General features: G+C 37.1%; 1 protein-coding gene across 9 annotated transcripts in view; it reads left to right on the forward strand.

Moving 5' to 3' along the window:
* Positions 1-21,630, forward strand: part of LOC131437244 (FH1/FH2 domain-containing protein 3) — a 328,287-nt gene that overhangs the window by 180,264 nt on the left and 126,393 nt on the right. For all 9 annotated transcript variants that reach the window (XR_009230740.1, XR_009230739.1, XR_009230741.1 and 6 more), the window contains one exon: positions 19,321-19,430. Coding sequence is in view for 6 of the 9 variants with exons in the window: in XM_058606462.1 (XP_058462445.1) it covers positions 19,321-19,430 (110 nt within the window). In the remaining 3 variants the exon portion in view is untranslated. The remainder of the gene's footprint in view (positions 1-19,320; positions 19,431-21,630) is intronic.

Here is a 21,630-nt window from a genome sequence, read left to right on the forward strand (position 1 = left end):
ATGGCCATCAACTAACATGATTTTAATTGCATCCGAAAACTATGCTTAATTTCCGGTAGGAACATAAAATCTTTCATTTGAACCTAAGATTAGGAATACCGGACTAAGTGTAAAAGTAAGTGAGATCCTTTTTTGAGTGTATGACTATTATCTGCCGTCGTTATTCGAAAACCGGGAATACTTTCGAGACCAATTTAGAAAACTTTTTACTTTTTTCGTTTCGACTCCTCAAGTGACGGTACACAATTTTTAACACACTTTGCCCTATCTTTCCGGAACCGAAAGTCGGATCCGGATGAAATTCAAGAATTCCGTGTAGAACAATGGGACCTTTTATCTAAGTTGGTCAACATCGATTAAGTCATTTTCGAGAAACACACACACACAGATAGATTGCTCAGCTCGACGAACTGAGTGGAATGGCATATGACATTTGGCCAATTTTTACTAGTCGATTTCAAGTGATTGTATAACCTTTCTATACGAGAAAGGCAAAACAGTTCAGCGTTTCAATAAAATGATTATTTGTTGTTAGCTTCGTGACTCGTATTTTCAATATACGTCAAACTGGCTACTGGTGAGATTGCTAGTATTTTTACGAATACAATTTATTTTCTTCCTCCATTCTAAGAGTATGGACCATCCTGCGAATTATTTGAACTTTTAGTTAAAATTTGACAGTCGGGCAGTTATTTTTTATCGAGTACTTAAATTTATCTAAAACTGTGGCCCATTTCAAAGTTTGACGGATGGAAAGTTATTTGGGTCTATTTGCTCTGAAAATAAAGTAATAGCAAGTGGTGTAATAATTGCAATTCAGCGAAAGTAAGAATAATTTCGAGAAAAACTTACTTCATTTAAAAATTTAGAAACTTTTTATTGGGGTATTTCCTTTAAGTGAAAGTATAAAAAGAAATTACACAAGAGCAATTTTTACTAAAGGTCTGAAATTAGAATGTTTTAGCAAGATATTTTTCAGTGTTTCCGGTCAAGTCGATTAAAAAATCATTTCATGTGCTGAGAATATCGTTTGAGTGTTTGAGTTTGAGTGAATATGATAAATATTATACACAAATCCAACTGCAATGACAGAAAATGACGTGATACAGAATGAATAATTCGATTCAAAATTTAATAGTCAGTCGATGTTGAGCAATCGTTCGCACCACACGCGAATAGTTCCATAGGGTTCGGAAAAAAATCCGCAGAGAAAATCCGCTAGAAAGTATTTTCAAACTCAGTTTACAAGTTTTGCTATGGTAGCATTATTTTTTCCACTCGCCGCCTTGTGCGCTGTCGTCGCCGGGCCACTAAACCACGCCTTCGTGCACGGTCCCTATAGAAAAGACAACAGCGACTGAATTTTTTTTCGTTAGTAGTGTGCCATCTAGTGGCTAGTATTCATTACGGTGTTAACGTTTTTTTGGTGACAGTGCGCCATATAGCTGCAATTGCAGAAGCTATTAATATTGGTTGAAAACAACGTTTTATTTCTCTAATTCAACTAAAAAATTAATTGAATGGAAATGAAGTGTGCCTTAGCTAAGAAATGAAAGAACGTTCAATTGGTGAATTCAACTAAAAAAATAGTCATTTCAACAAATATTATATTATTATTAAGGGAATGAGAATTAAAAAATCTAATATCTAACTCTAAGATATTTTTAGTTGTCTCAAAAAATTACTAACTAAAATAAGAAAATCAACTAATTTTTTCGCCAAAATGCTGATTTCGGTCTTTCCGTGTATGTCAGGATGCTTCTTAAAATAACAGTTTTTTCAATTTCAATTTTCTTAATAAAATTGTGTTCTAAGAAATTCAAGGTCCTCAAAAAGCGCAACTTTTAGTGAAAAACGGGTTCAACAGTTATGGAAAATTTTAGCCTTTTCGAATAACGATATCTCAAAATGGCGTTATCCAAAAAAAATCTTTTTATTGCTTTTGATAGCTTGGACTTTTTTGTATAGTATGTGAAAAAATTGGAAAACTGTTACACTCAAACCTCCATTTACGTAATAATCGGGACTTCGTAAATCAAATTATGACGTAAAAAATTTGGATCGAATTATGACGTAAATTATTTGGAATTTCCAACGTACAAAAAAGATTACGTTATTTGGAATTTTCAACGTAAAAAAGTTTCCCCTATGTATATGTATTTTGGGATATGTACTATGGATATGGAATATACTGGATAACTATGGAAGAAAAATTATTAGTATTTGCAGGAATAGGGTTGTTCTGGATCGCATCAATTTCCAGGATGGCGACTTCCGGTTCATCGATATTCGTTATAAACCATCAGAATTATTGGGTATTTTTGGAACGGGTTTGATGAGTACATGTAGGAAAACGATGTTTGAGGTGGTTTTGAATTCCAAAATGGTGACTTCCGGTTGATTGATAGTGCTTGAAAACCATTACAATATGTGTCGATATTACTCGAACTGCAAGAATACCTTCACAATATGCATATTTTCGGAACGGTTTTCATGAGTATGCATTTACATTTTTTAATCAGTAGTATAATCATAGCCGGATTTAGTGAAAAATACTAAAATACCAGTCAAATCAGAATATCAAGACTGTTGAAATTGCTGAACCAAATAAAGCGAAATTCTTCATATTAGGAACTAAAGCAGAACTCAGAACCACCTCAAACATCGCTTCCGATATCTCCCCATCGAACCCGTTATTGTAGGGGTTTTGAGAAATGCCAATATACCGGAAGTCGCCATCTTGGAATTCAGATACATTTCAAACATCGTTTTGCGACATTTACTCATCAAATTCGTTTCAAAAATACCCATATTATAAGGGATTTCAAGGAATATCAATAAACCGGAAGTCACAATTTTGGAATTCAGAGCCACCTCAAACATCATTTTCCAACATCTACTCATCAAACTCGTTCCGAAAATACCCATATTGTAGTAATTTCCTTGGAATGCAAATGAGCCGGTAACGATTTTCATTGTATGCAAAAACCTCTTTTTACGAAGTAGGTTCGTAAAAAAAGTTTACGTTATTTGGGATTCGGTTCGTAAAAAAAGATAATGTTATTTCTGATTTTGTTCGTTAAAAGAGTTACGTAAAAAGAGGTAACGTAGAAAAAGTTTACGTAAACGGAGGTTTAAGGCTATCCATCGGCTTCTCAGTCTTGTATAAATTAAGAACTCCTCTATTTTCTCTTCTTTCGACGTTTCGGTCCTTATTGGACTTTTTCCAAGGAATTTGTAATGTATATTTAGCAAATTATGACGTTGATTTACTACATATTTCGATTATTTCACAAATTACAGTAGGTGCCCGGGTTGGCGGTTCAATGCATAGGACGCTGGTCTTACAAGCCAGTTGTCGTATGTTCGAGCCCCGAGCTGGAAGGATTCTTATCACCAGTAGTCAGTAGGATCCATAGTACTAGCCATGCAATGATTCTGTCCACTAAGAATCGGCTGCGAAGTCTGTTGAAACAGAAAGGCCAAATTCCACAAAAACGAATGTAATGCCAAGACTTTGCTTTTCACGATAAAAGGTCTACAGGGTATTTTTTACAATACACCGAAACCTTCATTTACGAACTATACGGGGGTTCGTTAAAAGAGGTAATTCTTAAGAAAAGTTTACGTTATTTGGGAATTGGTTCGTAAAAAAAGTTTACGTTATTTGGAATTTAGATCGTAAAAAAGGTGTTGTGTAATGAATGTGGAAACCGCCCATCAAATGGCTATTTTCGGTAAGAGTAAGTGCAAGAAAATGTTGTTTGGGCTCGTTTCAAAATCCAAGATGGTGGCTTCCGGTTTATTGATGTTGCTAAAAACCACTAATAATAAGAATATTTTCAGAACGGGGTTGATTAGTAGATATCGAAAAACGATGTTTGAGGTGATTGTGGAATCCAAGATGGCGACTTCCGGTTTCTTGATATTCCTTGCAAACCCTTACAATATGGGTATTTTCGAAACGGGATTGATGAGTAGAATTAAACGGATTTTGATTGCTGGTGCCCTATACAGAGGTGAAATTTAATTTCACACAAGCAATACTATTAAAGCTTGCTTCATTTAGAATTGGAACAAACTTTTGCTCATATTGTGGCGCTCCTAGTGGACGGATTTGGAAGTTCTTGGCGCCCACGTGTCGGGAATCTTGTCAGCTTCACGTATGATTTTTGACATTCCGCAAATCGACTGTACTTTGTAAACACTCAACATGGAAACCGAAAGATGGGAAAATATTGTGCACAGTTATTTGAAAAATCCATTGTGGTTTGCATCTAGGCTAGCTAAACAGCTGAAATTGCCCAGAAATATCGTATGGCGCGATATCAAACGGTATAAGAAAACATTGACGATGATTCGGAAGCCTCAAGCCAATCGTCGGAGTGGAACTGTCAACCGGAAACTGCGTGGTAAGGTTTTGAAGACGATTAAGGGGAATCCTAATCTGTCGGACCGTGATTTGGCCAGAAAATTCGGTGCTGCCCATAGTACTATGAGTAGAACTCGACTCCGGGAAGGAATCAAGCAGTATCGAGCTAGCAAACAGCCAAGTCGGACCATAAAACAGAATAGTGTGGCCAAAATTTGTGCTCGGAAACTATATGACCAGGTGCAGACCAAGTTTGACGGGTGTCTTCTGATGGACGATGAAACCTATGTCAAGGCTGACTTCGGGCAAATCCCAGGTCAAAAATTTTACTTGGCAACGGCTCGGGGGGATGTTACAGCCAAATGTAAAATTGTTTTTGCCGACAAATTTGCAAGAAAATTTAAGATTTGGCAGGGCATTTGCAGCTGTGGCAAAAAAACGAAAGTTTTCGTTACAAATAAGACAATGACATGGGAACTATACCAAAACGAATGTCTCCAAAGTTGAATTTTGCCATTCATTCGATCCCACGACCATCCCGTGATGTTTTGGCCAGATTTAGCAAGCTGTCATTACAGCAAAGTCGTACAAGAATGGTATGCAGGGAAAGGAGTCCAGTTTGTTCCAAAAAACCTTAACCCACCCAACTGCCCCCAGTTCCGCCCTATTGAGAAAAACTGGGCAATCATGAAGAGGAGACTCAAGGCAAAGGAAAAGGTTGTCAAAGACATCAATCAAATAACGACCTGGAGAAATAAGATAGCTAAAACGATGGACGAAGAAATTGTGCGCCGCCTAATGAGCCGTGTTACAGGAAAAATTCGAGAATTCCTTCGAAACCGTGACGAATAATTTTATCCGTATTTTTTCTTTAAAGTATGAAGAAAACGCAACGTTTGTATAAAATAAGATCTTGAGTTCAATAATAAACAACTGAAATACAGGCAATTGTCTTTGTTCCAATTCTATCTGAAGCAAGTTTTATGACAATCAGATAGCCACATGTTAATATTGCCAAAAAGCTGTTCACCACGGTAAGCCACGTGATAAACTGGACGAGGAGACAACTACACCAAAGGACAACGGTGCTTCCTTCAAACCAGCCCCAAGCAACCCCAGTGCACCTGTGACAGCCACCAACAACAATGAAGCATCCCCCTCAATGAAACCGTCAGTATCCCCTATAGAACAAAGTATTACACCAGCTGCGGTTAACAACTTACCCAACGCCTGTGAAATAAGTAACGACTGTTCCGCCAATAACAGTGATGCCGAACCAATGGACGGGAGTGTGCATAGCGAATCACTGTTCCCCCTTCATTCGCTAGATAACAGCGAAAGCGCCTCTCCTCCAAGGAAAAAAATGTTACAACATTATCCAGCCGCGTTGAGCTTAAGTGCAAAAGAGCCGAATAAAAAAACATTATAAAAAACGGAACCTGTAGATAATAACTAATGTACAAAATATACAACATCTGTTTCAACTTTAAACAAACCCAAACGAATTACAGCAATAAAAGAGGAAATCCTCGCAAACGTTGATCACACCAACAACAGTGACATCGCACCAATGCAATGGACGAGGACGTAAACTGTGAACTATTGCACCACTTAATTTGCTGGATAACAATGAGATTGCCTCTCCCTTAAAGCAAAGAAGAGCAGAATTCAAATTGTACAGTCGGCCACGTGAAGCTCTCACAGCATGAATATGTTTATTCTATTAGAACAAAAATTGGAAAAATGATTACCCTGAATAAGAAATAGTTGCGAGTTCGAGTTTCGTTGCTAAGGGAATTTTTCGTAAATTTTTATTCTACTGATTTCTTTCCCAATTCTGTTTTCTGTTGGGTACCCATGAATTTTCAGTTATGTTCATGGCAAATGGTTTTTAAAGAACAGTTTGAAAAAAAAAAATTGTTCACTTGAATCACAATAGTAACACAAACAATGCTAATTAAAAAGAATCTTATCTTAGCATTATCTGAATAAACGTCTACTAAAAATATTCAGAGTTCTACAAAATAAGCAAGGCCACAGAAAACCCAAATCCGGGAAATACAAAAAACATACAAATATTCTCTTTTTATCCTTACAACAAGCCTGCAGCAAAATTTTTCAATCCACCAAATCAAAACAAGCAAAAATTACTTGGCTTTCATGCTTTCATATCATCCTCCCATTAATTTATTTCCCCCATTGCTTTCCATTTCTTTCAATTCGAATACCGCACAAAAATTCCACAAACAAAAAAAAACTCTCATTTGCCGATTGCAATCTGCCACGGTTTCATTCATCCTTGTAAATCCGTAGGATAAATTTATTACGAGTTAACGCTTCCGAAACAGTGCCGTCCCAATGCACAATGGTACTGCCAGCAGCAACGGCAGCATCGCCGTCAGCATCGAGCCCAGACGATAAATCATCTTCGGCAATCAACTCAAGCTCGAAATGGAATATTGACCCCCACGCTTACGTACTCTGTGCTGGATGGAGCAGTCTCGCTACTCCAATCTGTATCTGCAATTCAGCAAATCAGTCAAGTATTGGGCACAAACAGCCGAAGCCAGACACTCGCAATCGAAATTTGGCTACGTCCGGAATTGGGAAACGGGTGAATGGAAAATCAGCAGGACTGGAATGAAAATTTATTATTTAATTTTATGGTCGATGAGTGCCATCGAGTTTTCTATAGCTTCACTTGGAGAAAGAGCTAGATTTTTAAACCCTTAGTATAGCCAAATTTGGTTGGAAAGTTCTGACTTTTGCGAACACAATCGTTCAATTTTTAACTGATCGCATTTTCAAATATTCAGATTCACAGTTTTCGTTTCCGCTTTCGATCACTAATTGTAATATCATACATATTCAGTTATGGTTTATGTCTCGTTATGTTCACAAAATCGCCCCCATCCTGTGCCGGGGAGGTCTGTTTGTGACACTCGATGCACTTTTTGGCACCCTATCAAAGCGTGCAGACTTCTGCGTTGTGTTTAAGACGAAGAGTGGCAGACTAAATCAGCGAGCGAAAGAGTTCATGTTTTTGTCGACTCGCTTTGCCACACATTTTGCTGGTTTTCGGCTAAAATTGCATATAAATCTCCCAAAGTTTGGCTCAATTGCACATGCGAGGATACTGAATGCCGCACATTGCTCTTTTGTGATATTCCTGGCAGTGGTTTTTGAGGTTTATTTCCGCTCCGCGCATCCTCCACTGACTGCCGGGCGCGCACCGGTTTTTCGAATCAGCCGGATGTGCATCAATGGCGTGAATGAATGCACACATACAAAATAGACACGGACATACAATCGTGAACATGTCGGCTTCCTCGTAATTCAATATCCTTTGTGGCATGAATTGTGAGGAGTGCCGAGCTTTGCGTTTTTTTTTGTTTGAGAGTGCCATTTTTATACTTCTGCTTTTTTATTACGTTTATACATATATATTTGAAGCTCCGAAATAAATATTGATGACTGCGTCGGGATGTAGACAGTTTATTAATTTCGAGGGCTTATTTCTTGTAGAAGCGGGTTTTAAAAATTACTGCCTTCTGGTTGCTAATGATTAACGAATGTATGAAGCGAGTACTCACATACAGTTTTTGGTTCACGTTTGAAACAAACCTCCTACAGAAACAGTTCTATTATTTAAATACTCTGAAGATGTTGGAAAATCAAAGCATTCCAACAGCCTGAATTACATTCCAGTTTGGAAAAGTATTACCTCGATTATTTACATTTCGTGAAGAATACTCCCTAAAAATCATGAACTCTATTAATTAATTAATTATTTGATGGACAAGACCCTTCGACTCGACCCTCGACTCAGTAACGTCTTCGAATTTCACGAACTCATCTGGTGTGCCACAAGGTTTCAACCTAGGCCCATTGTTATTCATCTTGTATTTCAATGATGTGATGCTACAATTTGAACCTGGTTGTAGGATCGCATACACCGATGATTTGAAATAGTATCGACTGCATTCGTTTCCAGTCCACTTTGGACCTCTTTATCGATTGGTGTCATCGGAATACGCTAACTATTATGGTTCCGAAATGTATAGTTGTATCGTTTCACCGTTTCATCCTCCTGCTAACCTGATCAGTGATATTGGTGTATTGCTAGATCAAAAGCTCACTTTCAACTACCACCGCAAGACCATTATCGCAAGAACTAATCGACAATTGGGTTTCAAGTTTCTAGTTCCTCCGAGAGTTCTTCGCAGTAGTACTTTACTTGAGCCACGTTTTCATCGCACTACTTTTGGGTATAGCGAACTGCAATGATTCGAACTTTTACAACCGTTGAAGAGTTTCATAAGTTTGGAGAACCAACATTCCGGTTTATTTCACGAATCAAGTCACGTATTTAGTTAACTGTTTAGTGTATAGTTTTAAGGCATGTTCAGCTACTTTGGACTAAATATGGTATGATAATTCCTTTTCCAATTCTTTAGAAGCTATCGAAATCTCTGCCAAGTGTTCTTTGAAACGAATGTCTAGTGTTCTTTTCGAATATTTCGGATCTTTACAAATTATCTATATGGTCGTTGGTGGATCCTAGTGAAGATTTTAATCCAGACCGAACCTTTTTAGTTTGGTTTTGAGCGGATGTGCAATATCAGCGTTGAATTCTATTAATACCCTTTTAAAATTTTCCGATTGTACTTTTTTATCAAGGATTGTTTTAATTGATCGCTCCGAATATCCGTTGAGTTTTCCAATATCGAAGATGATTTTTTTCTCTATTAATTCAGCATTTTTTCCCCAGGGGCAAGTTTAGCATTCAATAAATCATATGACGAAAAGCTGTCATTTTATACTGATGAGAATGATTAGAAGATTTAGGTATAATTCTCTCCGTATTGGTTGGCTTCCTATATATTTCGAAAGATAGGTTTTCTGCCTCTCTTACGATGAGAATGTCTAAGTAACTTTAGGCACAAATAATAGAATAAATGCTTTATAATACAAATGGGCTATTCAAAATAATAATCATTCAAACTAAAGTTTTTTTCATTTAAAAGATATTTTTTTCAGGCCTATTTGCGTACAAGCTTTACGTGGCCGATTTAGCTGAGTTTTTAGATAATTTTTTTTTTATTGGATCTCGTTGTCACCCTTTTTTCTACGGGGAGAGAAACTTCCATTTTCCTCCTGCGAGGATTGATGGGCAGTTTGTTCGTGGTTCGTCTCGTCATCCATTGCCGTGGTATTGTTGTTGATTTCGTTGCTAGTTGCTGTAGATGCGCCTTGTTGTACATTGTTTGAAGTTGCTGGTTGGTTAGATGGTAAGCTGTTATTTGCAGCTGGTGCACTTTGTTCTATAGGGGATACGTTGGATGGTTTCGTTGAAGGGGATGCTTCACTGTTGTTGGTGACTGTCACAGGTGTACTGAGGTTGCTGGGGGTTGGTGTGAAGGGAGCACCGTTGTCCTTTGGTACAGTTGTCTCCTTGTCCGGTTTATCACATGGCTTTCCGTAGTGAACAGCTCTTTGGCAAAATTGACATGTGGCCATCTGATTGTCATATGTAACAAGTGATTTGCACGGTATTCTTGTATCCTGACCGAATGTCACATAAGAAGGTATAGGCCTCCTCAAGTGCATGCGTAACAAACGTACGCCATTTAGAATACCGGGGAAAAATTCTTCCACTTTTCTTTTTCGATAGAGAGAATCTCTCCGTTTTGGGACATAGTTGCGCGAATATAAGGATCGATGACGCTTAAGGGAAGATCATGCACACGCACTTCTATAGTACTATCTTCCATATATACTGGAATGTTGTACTTAATATTCTCGTGCTCCACATAATGCACATTATTATTGTCTTTTGCGAATTGAATTGTATCCAACTCTTTATAAAACTGAATGTAAACAACATTATTTGTCTTATTCCATTGAAGTTTGCACACGTTTAATATCAAGATGCATTTGCTCCTTAAGCAAACCTTCAAGTTCTCGTATCGAAGGTCGAATTTTGCACTGTCTGAAGTCAACAATAATTCTATTCTTTCGTACCGGCGGTAGCTTTTGTTCGTTTGGTTCACTCATTTCGAGATCGTTCTATTGTTCACAACACAATACTGTACTTTGTTTCTTCTGTCCTGAACGTAAGCGGTTTTGGTTTGTCGACTGACTTGGATGAGATGTGAAACCGAACTGAAAACTAAAGTTGTTTCACACATTTATAGATTCCGTTTTGTGCGAAAGTTCGGATGATATCATTATGGAATGCTGTTATTGGCTCGTGAAAACAAAGCTCAATTCAACAACATTTTCAGCACAGGCGTAGGTACATCTTAAGAAATATGTTAAGTTATTGAAAAGTGGGTAAGATATCATTCATCTGCAAAAAAGGGAAACAACTCTAATTTAGAGTAACTCCTTAGCTACTCAAATTTGAGCTCTTCCATTGCAAACGATGCTTGGATGAAATCTACTGAGTAATATTTTATTTGTTCATATGTCAAAAATTGAATAATGAGCACTCAAATTATGAGTAAAATTTTATTACAAATTAATTTATGATTGGGTATCATTTACGATAAATATGAGTACAGTATAACTCAAGTCGAACCACAAATTGTATAGTGAACCACACTCGGAGCACACGAAAGGTTGCTCTGATTTCCTGCTGGTATTCAAATTATGGACCGACCGGAAGTGTTGTTTCAATTTTTCACGTGCCCATGAATTATCATGTCACAACCTTTAATATGGCATGAAAACCCTAGAAACGTACTCTTTTTTTCTAGATTTCAAAATTTCCTCGCCGTTTCAGCGACAATTTCATCAAATATTTTCTGCATTGTATTCTGCTTCGATAGTTGCAACCATAGAAATTTCCGCAAAATTACCAACGAAGTTAACCGCAATTTGAGCAAAAGGAAATGGTGTATAATTAAAGTATTCATTCGATTTTTCGACGGTTTGCTTAAATAGTAATTCTAAATTGATTTGGTGCGTAAAACTCAAATTTAGCCATAATAATCACAGGTAACTACTCAAATATTGACGTTTTCGTGTATCATTTGAAAATGAGTAACTAGTACTCTAAATCTGAGTAACTTTTTCTAAGCGTGTAGTAATTGAAATAGGAAAGACTTTAGTGAAAAGATTCATCACGCAGAAATTGGTTAGCAAAAACCAAGTCAGTAATATGTTTTAGATTTGATTACATAACTCAAAAATTGTAAATTTTATCTTGTATAAGAAATCATAGAAATGTTTTAATGTGAGTTTGAATGACAAGAGACATATATTGTCACATCATTGGATGGATGGATTAAGAAGAGATTCTTTCGTTTTATTCCGGTTGAACTCATATATGATTTTTTTTTCTGTGAAATTTTCAAGCCTATCGGAACAAAACTCAACAAGCAAAAAAGCGAGCATGTAAGAGCTCGGCACACAGGTCCAAGATTTCTGCTTCGGTTAACTTGGAAACTTGACAAAACATTCTTGAAGAATTTCATTATAACAAATTCTAATGATTTTAGCAATAAATTGTTTCCATTAATTTTATAGACAAAAAACTTTGAGCGCGTTTTCTTCGAAGACAGGTTTTGAAAGCCCGGAAAGTCCATCGTCTTTCAAAAACTACTGCACCAAATTTTTTTTTCAAATTTTGCACACACTTTCTACATATTAAAAACCAGACCCCAACGTTTTCCTTTTCGTTGTTTGTTACTTTAGAGAGGTTTAACCGCTACAAAATGGCGGATTTGTTCGTAAAAAATCGTTGTTTTCACTCTGAAAAATTACCAAGAATTAAAAAAAAATTAAAATCAACAGAAACGTTGGGGTCTAGCAAAACTTCTACTCTAACTATGCTGCTTTGATTTGTGCACTACTGATTAGTCTGCTCTGAGATACAGTGGACACCGCAAATCATGATTTTAAGAAGCGTTCTCAAAAATACCTCTTCACCGACTTATTTCTTAATATTTTTCTATGAAAAAATTACAAAATCTTGTTCGAATAATGGTTTTTATCATGCAAAACATTTGATTTTTTTTGTTGAACTATAATTCTGAGAAAAAGACGGATGGGTAATGTCAGAGACATAACTGGATGTCGTGAATACGAAAAAACTGCATTAAAGTATGTTACAGATTAGTTACATTAAACAGCTACTATTCTACAACTATATATTCCAAACTTGAAACAGAAAACAAATAAAATGCAGATTAATCTGTATATATGGCAACCCTGTTTCGCATGGCACCCTATACTAGTATAAAGATGTGTTCAACATCACCACTTTCGCTTTCGCATTTCCGTTCGTAATTGAATGTGTTAGTGACGGTTTTGGTAGGAAATAATGAGATCTGAGATGGTTCTCATGTGTGTCTTGTTTCGGTAACAGTTGCTCAGAAAATGGTAGGAAAGCGACAAAATTCTACTAGTTCTTTAGGATGATCTTTAGCACTTAAAAGTGCTTTGAATGGGCCTTGCTGGACTTTTTGGCTGCCTTTCTACCGGTTTTCGGTGCCATCGTGCTGACGGTGTCTCGTACGTTTAGAGTAGCTGCTCTAACATAAATGACGCTATTTCTCACATCACATTTCATTTTATACCTGCTACTGGCAGCGGTGTACGGACAGCCCCTTTGCAAAAAATCCTCCCCTGTTCGCAGAACGGGAAACAGTGAGACGATTTAAAAGAGAGAGTTAGTAGAGCGGCAGCCAGTAATACTGAATTGGCTGTCTAGCTGTTAACAGCAGCTTGTGGAATTTTTACGCAGAAACACGCACACAGGAGGGACGGTTAAGGGCAAGACAAAGTCTCGCTCAAACCGTGCTGGCCTGCAGTTCCCAGTTGGCGGCAGAATCCATCGTTTGCTCCGGCAGGGGAACTACGCCGAGCGTGTCGGTGCTGGTGCACCGGTCTATCTAGCGGCAGTGATGGAGTACTTGGCTGCCGAAGTGTTGGAATTAGCCGGTAACGCTGCCCGTGACAACAAGAAAACGAAAATCATCCCTCGCCATCTGCAGCTGGCCATCCGTAACGACGAGGAGTTGAAAACCCCTTCCATTTCAGGACGACCACATCACTGTGATAAAGAAATATTTAAGATTACTTTAAGTTTAGCCAGTTCTGATACGCCTGGAAAGTAGAATGCGCAAATCAAGTGGAAACCTTTGTTCTAACAATTTGTTCATTATTGTTTTCGGCCGTTTACTAAAGAATTCACGACAAAAATACATATTGATCTGTATATGTGGCAACTCTGTTTCGCACGGCATATTTGTATACTAATATAAAGATGTGTTCAACATCATCACTTCCACTTTCGCATTGCCGTTCGTAATTGAATGTGTTAGTGACGGTGCAAATTATTTAAACTTCTCGTGTGTGTCTTATTTCGGCAACAGTTGCTCGGAAAATGGTAGGAAAGCGACAAAATTCAACTAGTTCTTTGTGATTATCTTTAGCACTGAAAAGTGCTTTGAATGGGCCTTGCTGGACTTTTTGGCTGCTATTCTACCGGTTTTCGGTGCCATCGTGCTGACGGTGTCTCATACGTTCAGAGTAGCTGCTTTAACTTAAATGACGCTATTTCTCACATCACATTTCATTTTATACCTGCTACTGGCAGCGGTGTATGGACAACCCCTTGGGTAGAATTCCTTTTCTTGTACGCAGAACGGGAAACAGTGAGACGACAGGTCCTCAATGTTGCTCTCGTGTGTCTTGTTTCGGGAGCAGATGCTCAGCAAATGGTAGGAAAATGAACCACTCAACTTTTATATGAATGCTCTTGTATAGATGTAGACATCTCGCGTTCTGAAAGGCTGGTGCTGTCATGGGTTAAATCAAACAGGTTTTTCAATAGTGTACTATTGAAAAACTTCAATGTTGTTGAAATACACGTTCAAGTTGAAAATTTTCGATTCTATTGGTAGTTAGATTATATAAATCCTTCTACAGATCACTGAGCTATGATCTTTCGAAATACGAGAAAGGCAAACGCGCCTTATGAATTATCTTCTTTGATACTCGTTTATACCAAACATTTTAGAAAAGTTTAATTTTGAACTATTTGAGATTATGTCACACAACTGAAAATTTTATCATAAAATTGTGATCATATTTCCGATGGCATGTAGCAAGAATTATGTTGATTCATTAGATACAACAGGAGATATTCACGATCAAAAACTTATCACTCTCTCAGAGGGTAAATTTTGAAAAGGCGCCCCATAGTAAAGTAAATCGTATTCACGACAAAAAAATCGCAAAAATGATGCTGACCCTACGGGGGGCTTAAACGACACTGGAATAAAATGCGTTCTTCCACTTGTGGAAATAATGTGATCAGTGTTGAAATCAATGTAGCTGGAAAATTTCTATAATAATTAAGACATTTTTGTTGTCGTTTCGGAACGAAGTAAAACGTTTTGAAAGATCGAGGCCAACATTCGAGTAGGTGGCGGTAGTGATCTCCTTATTTCCAACGTATACTAAATTCAAAATTTTCACAGTTTTACCTTTTTTTATATATATAAAAAATAGGTATAGAATTCGCTCAAACTTTCGAAAATTTTTCCGAGGCCCGGAGGGCCGAATGACATATACCAATCGATTCAGCTCGACGAACTGAGCAAATGTCTGTGTGTGTGTGTGTATGTGTGTGTGTCTGTATGTGTGTTGTCAACTAAGAGGTCGAGATCTCAGAGATGGCTGGACCGATTTTGACCAAACTAGTCGCAAATGAAAGGTCTCCCCGTCACCCAAAACACTATTGAATGGTTTTGAGATCGGATGTTTACTTTTTGAGTTATACGAAGTTTTATGTCAAAATTTTCAGTTTTTTGACAGTATCTGTCACAATTGACCTTGAAAACAGAATATGTTTCCAGACTTAGATTTCGCTCGGTAATACCTATCCAACAAGCCATAGATTGTTAAAATCCGTCCATTTTTAACGGAGATATCGAAATTTTTGTGTAAACGACTTTTTCCCCTATTCCAGCAGTAGGAGTTTTGAGCGTTGTATGACAAAGAAATGCTTGGGAGCAACGGCAAACACGATTTTTTATGTTGTTACATACAATTGTTTCTAAGTACCAAAAAGACTGTGTACAGCATCCTTTTTCATGACATTTAGCCTCGGACCGATTTTAGCACGGCTCGTTTTTGGCAACATAATCGTTCGAATATGACATATAAAAACCATATGATTTTTTTTAATTATATTGTTTTAAACTACCTACAGCAAAAAAATGCTGGAAGAACATAACATCCATATACCATTCGAATCAGTTCGTCGAGATCAGCAAATGCGTATGTGACAAATAATTTCACTCAATTTTCTCGGAAAATTTCTTTTCTACAAATTCAGATTCATACGAAAAGTCGTATGCTCCAAAACAAAGTTTCTGAATTATGTTTGGTTCCGACCTCTGGTTCCGGAACTACAGGATGATATGTGAAACGAAATCAAAAATGTGTAACTCATTTTTCTCGTAGGTGGCTGAACCGATCTAAGATTCAAATGAAATCTAAGAATCATCTTAGATTCCAATGAAACGTTTCAAGATTCTATAAAACATCTTGCTCTTCAGTCAGTTCCAACTTCCGGTTTCGGAGATACAGGGTGATTGGTATAAAAATGTATATTCCACATAAATTAATCAGGTTTATCGGGTTAGCAGATTTGGATAGTCGATAAAAAAATTAACTTTTTTCAGTTATAGTGGTATTCAGTTGTCGATTCAGAAGGCACCTAAAAATTTAATTCGTGCTATGATTTCTCAAAGATGTCTTCACTGATTTTCGAATATTTTGAAACAATTGTAAACTATACAGCTACTCAGGTGAAATTATTTGACTTCGGCCATACCGATTTTAGAATTTCGGTTCCAGTATAAAATCTTTTCTCAAAGCTCAATCGTTTTCTCAAAAAAATCCTAATCAAATTTCAGAAACAAAAATTCAAATTAAAATAAACTTATATACAAAATTAATTAATTTTATCCAATTATGACTTCCGGTTCTCGAATTACATGGTGATGAATTTTTAAAATTTAAACCGATATAGAAAATGACAATCCCGAAAAGCTTCAAAGTTGAACTCAAAACTGTTGTAATTTATTCGTCACATGGCCATACGAATCGGTTTGGGTTATGCTGGTTCCTGAATACCGGCTCTGGAAGTACCTTAAATTACCGTAAACTCTAAAGTGGAACTTACGTATCATGGCATGTTTAATCGATTATCACACTTCTAGATTTAAATTCGATCCTATTTGCAGTTTCGACATTACAGAGTAAAGAGTGATTAAAATCTCAAATTGTCGCTTAAAACGACGGTCATTAAAATAATGTCATGAAGACTTAAACCACAGACTAACAGACATGACAGTATGAGTAATTTCTTATAAAAATAATTTTTCGTGATGCACTAGTTCCACCTATATTGTACTGCGCGAACTATTTACTATCTGTACACCCCTTGTGTAATGTAAAGGTTTTTTTACTAGTATGTTTCCCCTCGTTTGTCAACACCGATCAGCTGCTTGCAGGGTTGCTTGATTTCATCAAAATTTTTGAAAATAAATCGTCACAATAAATTATTGGATTATGTTGATAATATATTTAACTTTTCCGCGATGTTAGAAGGTAACCATTTATTTGACTCAACGTTGTTCATCTAGACTATTTTTTATTGTGTTGGTAGTTTTCACCCGAAATTAAGTGGCGGCAGACCAGAAGCAAGTAAATATTGTAACAAAGCGGGTTCGATTTTGTATTGCGTTGGAGGATGAGAAGTAGACAAAATTATGTATATAGTTTTGGCAATATGTATTAAATCTGTATCCTGCATGAAATTCACATGGACGTATACAAATCAAAACATTACAGGTAATTCTGTATGAATGGCAACTCTGTTGGTAAATGAAAAAAATAAACAGTCTAGATGACAGACAGGATGTTTTTGATAGGGTTACGTGGCGCCATCATGACATATGCGAGTACTGTCCCAAATAAAGGAATATTCAAAATGACCGTTAAAATGATTGAAGAATCTAATTTGAGTGTCCTGTCTGTTAGTCTGTGCTTAAACACCGAAGAATATTCATGCAAAAAACACATGCGGATTGATAAAAAAAGGTCACATCTCACTGCTAGGTGGATTAAACACGTTTTTTTCAAAAATGTTGCCCTTGTCTGTTTACCTGTTTTGAGTGCAATAATTAGAACATTAATTATTCGCGAGAAATTCTAATCTTAATTGCAAATATTCTGGCTCTGATGCATTATTTTCATCCGATCAATCAGAAAGCTACTGTCTGTGCATTCAATGCTCGGGGGGATTCCGATGGTATCCAATCAACAAAATCATTTCAATTCAGTGAGCAATCGCACCGAGAATGTAGGTCACTTGGAAATAACCCGATCGAAAAATTGCCAATCAATCGACATGAAAGAGAATTGGCTGGAATGCTGAAATATGTGATGGAAACGGCAGGCCTAAACTCTACCTTACGGAATGCAGCATTTCCAGTAACTGCAGGTTCATTCCAGGTCATTTTCCCGCGGTCATGAACTTGAGATGAAGTGCGACCTCTTGGCACAGGAACGCATTAAATCTTTTCTAAGAAGATCCGTCGGTTTTTAAAGCTCCAACGGAACAAGTAATGTTCATGGCTTGAATCTTTATTTCGACGATGGTCCTAAGAATGTTCGACTGGTGGTAAACTTTTTTTTCCCACAGGCAACAAAATGCTCTTCCGTGAGACAATTAAATGCTTTCGTGTTCGTTTGCTGGTTGGTGTCGCTGGCATTAATTGACCTTAAAGTTCTGTCCTGTAGATTTTCCATCGTGTCCATCGTTGCTAGCTGGCCGGTTCATTACGAGAAAAAGGTGTCGTTGTTGCGATTCGTTTCGGCTATGTCAAGCCGTTTTTCTTTACTGTTTTAGCGCGTCTTTCACACTGCCTTCTCTCACAATTAGTGTCCGGTGATCGGGGGGTGTAAAGCTAGAAGTGCACATTAACAAACTGGATCGATCGACCCAACAGTGTCACAAACTGCGGTCAACCCTGGAGTCATGAACATGATTCAAATTCATCCCCATTTTTCTATCAAAAGGAGTGAGACAAAAACATATGTTCCTGTGTTAAAATATCATCTTAGAGCTTTTTGCATTAGTGAGATTGTCATATTTGAATGTGATTATTTCGTTCAACTGTACGACTAAACTGTATTACTGCACATTTTTTTCCACCATTTCAATACTTCTCACGACATAGTTGAATCGATGAAGGAAAATAACTCTTTAGAAGTGAGAATTGCGCCATCGGCACTAGTCCTCCCTCACAGGCGACAGTAAGAATAAACCGAAGAACTCCGAAACGAATGTCCATTTTCTTTCATTGCATTGCACGATGCAGCAGGCTCTAGTGAAGATGGGAGATTCAGGTAGTTGCCTAGGATTGCTAACCTAGCGTCTCCCACGAGTGGCAAAACATCGGAAAAAGTGGATTAAATGCATTTAATTGGAGATTAGTTTGTTGCAAAGGCTATCGCTGTTGTGCATGTAGCAGACTTTACGGTGCAGGTTTGCTTCGATGAAAGGGCGGAGTGTGGTTGGGGGTAGGAGCAAGGCTCCAACTTGACGCGATATCTAGTTAGTATAGGACTGACTACCAGTAAGCCGTCGGGACGGTGGTCGGCGGTCGTCGAAGGTCGTTCAACTTCACCGGTGGGTTTTTTGTTTTTGTTTGCTGCAATTGCATAATGTTTGCTTTTGTATTCTGTTCCTATTTCTTCTAGTTTGCTGGATCCGGAGTTTGGTTCGTTTTTCCGCTGGACCGCACAGTTGAACATTTGCATTTCTTTTCAATTTTGATAAATCTATGCTAAATCTACAGCGTGTTTTAGTATTCTTTATAGTTATGTGTTCTCTTTTCTTTTCCATTCTCTTTTCCCAGCTGGACGATGCGGCATTGCAAGTGTACAAAGACGGGGATTACGGGGCCTATCTGGACCTCGAGTCTTCCCTAGCTGAGCAAGCCGAAGAGATCGAGGGGCTCAATGCAAAGTAAGTAAAACCATTGTTTCTTGATTAATTGCACGATGAATTTCGGTCATAGACAGGCGCGTAGCCAGAGAAAATTTTCGGGGGGGGTTTTAGAACATGGTGATAAATCAACACATGTACAATTTATATCACAATGTTTCCCATGGGTTATAATTTTTTGTTTCGGGGGGGGGGTTTGAACCCCTAAAACCCCCCCCTGTGTACGCGCCTGGTCATAGAAAATCTTGATGCAGAAAGTAAAGAATCGTGAGAACCTGGCGGAAAAATCTGCAAACCGAAGAACATCGTGAACGATGTTCAACGAATGAGTTCGGTTGATCTAACTCAATACAGCTTACTTACGTGTAGGTTGTGCGAAAATTTCTATTGAACCAGTATGAGGTATTTTCAAGTTGTTTTCAATATTCGTCAAGCAAACTGTTCTGTACATTAAATGTATGGTTCTGAAGCATCAGTTCGAATTTTGATCGTGTTGTTAAGCTTTTTGTTTCAATTTAAATAGATTTCTTACAATTTCGTCTTTGTTATCATTTTTTACAATCAATTGTACCCGATTTACAACGATTTCAAAATGATATGTACCAAAAAAATGAAAAAAATATGCACTCACTTTTTTCAGAGATGGCTGAACCGATTTTCACAAACTAAGATTCAAATAAAAGGCATTATGGTCCCATAGCTTGCTATTGAATTTCATTTGAATGCGACTTCCGGTTCCGGAGTTATATGGTAATATGTGAAAATTTGAGAAAAAGTTTACACTCTATTATCTCTGGAACAACTCAACCGATTTTCGCAAACTAAGATTCAAATGAAAAGTCTTATAATATCATAAAAATTTGTGCAACATTTTATTTGCATCCGACTTCCGGTTCCGGAACTAATGCGTGATAAGTGGAAAATTACCAATTTTATTAGTATTTTTCCACGAACGATGGTTAAAAACAGGTACAATTCCCATAAAACTGTCTGATAAAATTTAATTCGGCACTACTGGTCCCCTCTTTTCCTGTTCCGAGAGCGCCGAAAGTGGAGAAGAAAAATTCCTAAAACTAAATTCACTTCGATTTCTCTGCGATGTTTGAATCGATTTTCACAAATCTTGATTTGAATTAAAGTTCATATTATCTTTAAAGCTCCTGTGAAATTTCATCCGGATCCGACTTCCGGTTCCGCAGTTACAGACCATGAGTGTCAAAGTTTTCCAATCGCTATATAGAGTGACAATATGTACAACACCGAAAGAAGAAGAAAACACAAAACGAACAAGGCTTGCTTTGTTCTATTGTGTACACGTTGTGTAGTGTGTTTCAATAATAATAATAATAATAATAATAATAATAATAATAATAATAATAATAATAATAATAATAATAATAATAATAATAATAATAATAATAATAATAATAATAATAATAATAAAAATCCTATTACATGTTTTATGCTGTTTAGCTTGACTTACATCTGCAGAAGTAACAGAAACGCAGGTTCGTTTCGTTTGTTAGATTTCGTTCATTTGGTTTAATCGAAATAGAGCATGAGATAGTAAGTATAGGTTTAACTACGTTCAAAACTGTTCCAATTGACCTACAAACCTACAAATATTTGTTGGTAGTAAACGAACCAACTTCGGCTATTCCGTTTATCTGGATCCGGTTTCGGAAGCATTGGAAATAGTGATCAAAAACTGCAAAAAGGATCTCACTTACTTTTATTGGAGATGGCCAAATCGATTTTCACAAACTTATAGGTTCAAAAGAAATGTCATACAGTTTCATACGGAATTCCTTAATTTGTTGTGGATACTACTTTCGGTTCCGGAACTACAGGTTAAACAGGATTTATAGAGTTTGTGAGATTAGATCCGAACAAATTATCCTATTTCTTTTCAATAAACAGTTGTTTTTGCGTATTTCACGATTATATTTATCATGAAATGAGTAATATGAGAAAGGCATAATTACACTACTAGGTGGATTAAAATAGGTTTTTTGTATGAATTTGATTTTTAGAAGTAGCAGCAGTGCAGCATTGTGTATGTCTCAAACACACAGCAGGTGTAACGTTTGAATTGGCATAGCGATAGCCTGCGCTCCTGTTACTTCTGCGTATAATATTCAAGCTAAATTGGCTAATATTTTTAATCATGTGCATATCATCGAGCAGAATGTTCGTTGGTGAACTTTTCACAGCTGATTTT

Source organism: Malaya genurostris, chromosome 3, assembly GCF_030247185.1.
Source record: "Malaya genurostris strain Urasoe2022 chromosome 3, Malgen_1.1, whole genome shotgun sequence".
Classification (NCBI taxonomy): Eukaryota; Metazoa; Arthropoda; class Insecta; order Diptera; family Culicidae; genus Malaya; species Malaya genurostris.